This window comes from Dasypus novemcinctus, chromosome 10, assembly GCF_030445035.2.
Source record: "Dasypus novemcinctus isolate mDasNov1 chromosome 10, mDasNov1.1.hap2, whole genome shotgun sequence".
NCBI classification, from domain to species: Eukaryota; Metazoa; Chordata; class Mammalia; order Cingulata; family Dasypodidae; genus Dasypus; species Dasypus novemcinctus.
Genome location: NC_080682.1, coordinates 98,612,115 through 98,619,282, shown reverse-complemented (window position 1 = coordinate 98,619,282; position 7,168 = coordinate 98,612,115). Strand labels below are relative to the sequence as shown.

The 7,168-nt window shown below is 36.5% G+C and overlaps 1 protein-coding gene across 1 annotated transcript; it reads left to right on the top strand.

Annotated features, from left to right (window-relative positions):
• The first annotated feature begins 5,600 nt into the window (after positions 1-5,600).
• Positions 5,601-6,536, top strand: LOC101443325 (olfactory receptor 52E2-like). Its single transcript, XM_012530342.3, has one exon. The coding sequence runs from the start codon at positions 5,601-5,603 to the stop codon at positions 6,534-6,536; it is 936 nt and encodes a 311-aa protein (XP_012385796.1).
• The last annotated feature ends 632 nt before the right edge of the window (positions 6,537-7,168 follow it).

Here is a 7,168-nt window from a genome sequence, read left to right as displayed (position 1 = left end):
ATGACAATGCATGTCAGTGGACATCCCGGCCAATAATAGGGAAAATCTGGAATGGATTAAGAAGGGAAGAAGATGAAAAATGATAACCACTATGACAGGGTCAACTTCAGCAGAGGGAAATGACTTTACTTCACTAACCATCTGCCTTTATTCTTACAGTGAATATGATTGTATCTTGTTGTCACCTTGGAGAGTCTGGGACTTATTATACTTGAACTTTCTCCCTTGAAAAATAGGTGCTGGTGTGCATGGCAGGGGAAGCATAGAGATTGAGAGGTGATAAATTTTATTTTTATCTATTTTTTATTATTATTACTATTATTATTTGGATAATGAAAATACTCCAATAATGATAGAAATGATGAAAGAACATCTATGTGATTACTAAAAATAATACTGACTGTAAACTTTGGGTGGAATATATGCTTTATTAATATTTATCAATAAAATTGATTTGTTTTTTTTTTAAAGCATTGGTGCTAGGATTTTGTATTAACCCACTGACACAGAAGCACACACACACAAAAGCAATCTCATCCAATAGATGCAATAAAATGCAGCATAACAAGGAAATTATACCTAGCCTCCTTGTTGCTCAAATGTAGCCTCTTTCTAAGCCAAACAGCATAAAAAGGCACTAACTTCTTCCTAGCATGGGACATGATCCTGGGGATGAGCTTCCCTAGTACTGAGGGAATATTACCAACACTAGCAATGCATCTGGAAAAAGGCTTTGACCAAAAGGGGAAAATGGTAAATAAAAATAATTTTTTATGGCTAAGTGATTTCAAAGTGAGCCTGCAGGTCATTCCAGATGTGACATTTATGCAAGTCTCAGCAGGATCTCATTAACTGCCACAATAAAGAGTGTCTCAAATAGCAGGGCTCTTGAGGGCTCCGAAACTATAAGCAGAGTGGACAGCTCAGTAATTCAGCACCCTGCCAGTGGGCCTTATTTTGTTACACTTCCCAGTGTAACAGAGTTAAACTCATTTATAGGTTCTACACATGGCTCTTCTGCTCCTTTTATTTGAACCCATAATTAGCACTATAATTGATAATATATGTCCCAGAGACTTAAGTCTTTGTTCTGTTTGTGTGCCAGTTGAGCCCTCACCAGGACAACTAATAAGGAGATGAGAATGGACAATGTCCATCCCAAGGAACAGAGAGTGCCTGCAACTACAGACAAGATAGCTCCATCCACCTGTCCCATGGGGTATAAGACCCTCTCAATTAGAAGAAGAGTGGGTATAACCATTCCCAAATCCTCAAGATTAAGGAATGAACAATGGACTAAAGTAGACATAGTAGAATAATAATTCTAGTATAGATTTATTATTATTCTAGCAATGGAAGGACTCCTAACGTTGATATAAAGGTAGTGGCCACAGAAGTTCTGAGAGATGGGAGAGAGAAGAGTAGGTTTGATATGGGGGGCATTTTCCAGGCATTGGAGTTGTCCTGCATGACATTACAGGTCATTGTATATTTTGTCATAACTTACAAAATTGTGTGGGACAAAGTGTAAACTGTAATGTAAACGGTAATGTGTCATTAGTAACAATGCTTCAGTATGGGTTCACCAGTTGTAAACTTGTAACAAATGTTCCACACTAATGAGGGACATGGTTAATGTGGGAAAGTGTAGGAGGGGGAGAGAGTGGGACATTTGGGAATCACTTAGGTTTTTATGTATCACTTATGTAATCTAAAGCTTCCTTAAAAATAAAAAAATAAGTATTAAAAAATTAAACAAATTAAACAATTGTAAAAAGGAACTTAATGCACAACAGATTATTTCTGACATCTTTCTTGTATTTAATAGTCATTTACTTACCTCTCCATTCTCCCACTCACTAACACAACAGTAAACTCTGCATGGGTTCCATTTCAATTCACACAACTGCAATCTGACAGTGTAACATTTTATGCCTGTGCATCACACTGTTTCCCTCACCCTTCATAGTTCTATTCTCACGTTTGCCTTTCCCCACATCGCTCTCTGGCTGATGTCAGCTTGAGACTCCAGCCAGTGTATATGCAAGAATAATCAAAATCTGGGGAGGAATGTATCGATGGGTTGACCTTGGAGCATTTGCAGTAAGGTAGTACTCAACAAAACACTTCCTTCCTTTCATTTTTACCTTGAAATCAGTCTCCCATGTATTATCCTGAGAAGATCTCTCAGGAGAGTTCCATGGATCATACATTCAATTGAATCTAGCTATGGATAATTCCATAATTCCTAGTTGTTTTCTGAATAAGTCCCCTTTCCCTTTCTACTCTGTGGAACTGTATACTCTAATAAAGGAGGAACTCAAATGGCTCCCTATCTGTTTTTACTTTTGTGAAATCAGGCTAGGATATTTCTCCTTTGTGCAAGATGTGCCACAAGTAGAACTTAAACTCACCCTTTTCCATCCATAGAAGGAGAGTGGATCCTTTTCTATCGAGTCTTCCTAAGTCCAAGGTCCATCGTGTCATATAAAATTTATCAGAGAGCTAAGTGTTTGGATTTGTCTTAATTGTCTGGATAGTGACATTTTCACGGTTTGCTAGAATATAAAGGGATACATGATATTGTCAGGTCCAAATCATATCATCCTTCAATGCGGTTTATACATTTGACTTATTGCTTTTTTCCTGTTTCATTAAAATTTGTCAAAAACAAGGTATTGTGAGGACTTAAAAATTGGATAAAGTTAACAGCTTCCCTTTAAACAATAAATGTCTAAAGATCTGTCACCAAAACTAAAGGGACAGAAAGGGTTGATGAGAAGGTGGCATTTAAGTCAATACCTGAAGGATATGTAAGGCTCACAATAATTGTACAATAATATTCCAGGAAGGGAGCCCTGTACAGATATGGGGAAAATTCCTTCTTAGATGCATTTAGATAAGACCAACCTCTGGGATATATTGGTTAGCTATTGTTTCCATTGTGGATATATGGGAAAGGTCTGGGTAGAGAACATGTGAATGTAGAGATTTTATTTTTCATAGATAAGATGGAGTATTTTGAAACAAATTAAAGTTTTAGTGTCCACTGAAACTTACTGAAGAGTATGTAGGGGTCTATTACATATATTTTGTGAGAGAATGAGGTCCATTAATCACTGTGTTCTAGTATAGAGCAAAGTAGCAAAAGGTTCTTGGAGTCTCACCAGTTAATTAAGAAACCTCACCTGCCTGCCTTTATTTTCTTAGGAAGCAGGTTGACCTAATGGTTTCCCATCCTTAAGACAGGAATAGATTACAAACTAGGTACTCAGAGATTCTTTCTTTACAATACAGTCTCTAGGGAATTCTCTTTTAAAGCTCCTCCCAGGCTAACAAAAGTGCCCACATAAAGACTAAGTAGACAGAAAATTAGAGACACAGGATTTCATCCTGGTCCTCAGTCTGGTGAATCTTCTTTGTCTCCCAGCTTACAGGTACATCCAGAAACCACGATGATAGACTGAAGGAAAGAGAACAGATGGGAATGGGAGGAGACAGCAGTAAGTTTTTGGAAAGAAGACTAAGGAGGAAGTTTAAGGAATGAATAGGATCATAATTAGAAATGGCCATATAATGCTAGAAAAGCCATTTAGATTTTGCTTGAAAACACTGTGGACATTTTAGAAAAAAAAGTCTATTAAATAACAACAGATTTAAGGATTATTTATCTTTATTATTTCCATTTTATACCTGTAGAAAATGAGCTATAAAATGTTATATTATTCATGCAAAGTCACACAGATCAAAAGTAATACATGTTATTTATTTTCTTCAAAACAGAACAAAAGTGTAGAAAGTGGGTTTGACACACAATTTGACTGCAGAGCTCAAGCACTTAAGCACTATAATTTATGATACATTAATCAATAAGAAAAATGATAGTTTGAACTAGTTCTATTAGGTTAGACACAGATGAGTCTTCTTATTTTAAAGTTAGTGGAGAATTAGAATTAATAGTATTTTTAAATATGTGGCAATTTCTGATTTAACCAGTTCACTTACTTAAGGGTAAAGACATAAGACATATCTATAAATTTTTCCTGGTCTATTTGTCTTTCTATTTTCACTGGGTTTTACATTGTCTCTCTACTTACTAGGTTCTCAGAAACTGCCCCAATGTAGGATATAGTTCTCTGAATTGAGGGATATAATTTTCCCGTAATTACATATATATATATATATATATACACATACATACAAGCAAGAATATAATACTATCTCTCCCTCTTGAAAAACTCCAGAAATGTAGCTTATTTTTCTGCTCTAGCAATTCGCTTTGCATCTATCATTGAAAGTAAATTTACCTTTACTGATTATCTATTTCAGTGTGTGCTGAGAAAAGAATAACATTGCAGCTCAAAGCTTCCTGAGTATAATGCCAAGACTCTTGATCTAGAATGTTATTTTAGGAATATAGGGAATTTTTTTTTAATAAAAGGTAGAGTTTTACTGTCACTTTTGTTGAGAATTCACATAAAATTTGGCCTTCTGAGTCAATCGTTCTTTCACTCCTTGTGTTACCCACTCAACTTTTCAAAGTATTCACTATTTTATTACAAACCCATAACATTATGGAAAAACCTCTATTCCTATCGACCTTCCCCGGAGCTTCGGCAAACAGTGTCTCCTGCCCATAGTATTGCTTCTTTGCAAATGCTTACCATTTTCCTCCTAGGAACACCCCACTTCCCCATACAGAGTGCCGGCTACTTCCTTGATGTGTTTATCACAGGCACTCTTCCCCTTGACTTTGCATCCCTCATCTAATCGTCAAGATAATGCTCTAACTGCCTTACTGAAATTGTGGTCAAGGTGTGTAATGCTCCTCAAGAGTACTGAATGGACAGAGTCGATCAAATGAGATATTTTTACTATAAAACATATATGCATAACAAATGATTGAATAATTTAGAAATTATTCTAACAAATGCTGTAAATGAAGTACACAAATATTTATGAATATTTTGGGTAATTTTGAAAATTGTAGGTATGGTTTACTCATAACAATTCAATGCACAAACTGTTTAATTTTCCACCTAATCTTTTCTTCAAAATGTTTCCCATGTGTCATAAACTCCTCTAATCATGATTGTCTCAACTTTAAAAGGAAGACATCTTTTATTCACATGAATGTGTGTTTTGAAATAGATTGTTCGTGTCAATGCCTGTGTGTGGATGGGACCTGGCTATATAAATAATGAGTAAGATATCATTTATAGTTTCCTTTTTTTTTCAAATAAGTTGTGATGATGATTCATTATTATTAATGTAGTAGGTGATAAGGAAAATTCTTAGCTTATTATGGTGAAAGGTCCACTGCAAATTAACAGAAAGAAGTATAATAAGAAAGATAAAGATACTAAGTAGAATACTCATTTTAATTTCTTCCAGAAATTTGCACTGAGAAATTTGCACTGAGAAGCCACTCCTTTACAGTGCTCTCTATGTAGTACATGTCTAATTGTGTCAATTAAATAGGAAGGGGATATATACAATTTTATGACTTTCTTATTCCTCTGTAGGTCTTCAAAGTTGTAGGTTGGGCCAGAAGACATTTGTAAGGACCATGGACTTATGTATTTTTATTATGAAGCAGGATGTTCCTGCCCAATGACACTCAGTTTCATCCCTCATCCTTCCTACTGCTGGGAATTCCAGGATTGGAAACACATCATCTCTGGATTGGCTTTCACTTTTTTGCTGTATACGTGATTGCTCTCATAGGAAATTTCATCATTCTGTTTGTGATCCACCCTGAGAGCAGCCTACACCAGCCGATGTTCTACTTCCTGGCCATGTTGGCCGCCACTGACCTGGGCCTCTCCACAGCTACCATCCCTAAGATGCTCGGCATCTTCTGGTTTAGCCTCAGGGAGATCAACTTTGAGGCCTGCCTCACTCAGATGTTTTTCATTCACCATTTCACTGGCATGGAGTCAGTAGTGCTCTTGGCAATGGCTTATGACCGCTATGTGGCCATCTGCAACCCACTCCAATACAGCACTGTCCTCACCAACAAAGTCGTGTCTGTGATTGGTCTTGGTGTGTTAGTGAGGTCACTTATTTGTAACATTCCATTCGTATTTCTCATACTGCGGTTGCCCTTCTGTGGGAATCATGTCATCCCTCACACCTATTGTGAGCACATGGGTCTGGCTCGCCTGTCCTGTGCCAGTATCAAGATCAATATTATCTATGGCTTAGGTGCTATATCTATTCTATTTTTCGACATTATAGCCATTGCTCTTTCTTACGTTCAGATACTCTGTGCTGTGTTCCGTCTTCCTTCCCGTGAAGCCCGACTCAAGTCCCTCAGCACATGTGATTCGCATGTTTGTGTAATTCTTGCCTTCTATACACCAGCCCTCTTTTCATTTATGACACATCGCTTTGGCCAGAATGTCCCCCGCTACGTCCACATACTCCTGGCCAATCTTTATGTCATAGTGCCACCCATGCTCAACCCCATCATATATGGAGTAAGAACAAAACAGATTTATAACCGTGTGAAGAAAACATTTTTACAGAAATAATGAGTGGAAAAGGACTAACACCTAATATATATGGGATGGACTTTTGGGACAGAGAAATTTCTTGTTATATTAAATAGGTATTAATATGCTAAACAGAAAGGCTTATTCTTATGCTTTGCTTCTGTAAGTATTTTAATGTGTCTAGGGAGTGAAATCAGCAGTTTTAATTTCCAATTCATATAGTAAATGAGAGCCCAATGGAGCCCTTATATATGAATTTTAATGGCTGATATTGGTAAATTTAAAGTAGAATTTAGAATGTTTATCATATCTTTTGGACATTCACCAACCTATCTCAATAATATGTTATTTCATATTTTCTTCTTCCTTCATCACCATGTGTCACTCATTATGTTTCTGTCTTCTTATCTCACTCATTCTCACTCCTTTTCTGTCTTTTGCTGATTCTCTTTCTCTCTTTCTGGAAACATTTATTTTACTAAAACTTTCACACTTGCTAAAAGCTACACAGCCAGAAATGGGGGACTGAGACGTAAGTCCAAGTTCATTATCCCCAAAGCCTCTAATATCATCTGTTTTATTTTTCATTTTGACTGGCACATAATGCATTCATAGAAATTAACTTGTTCACTTACACTTCCAATGCCAATTCTAGATGCAAATAACTTGGA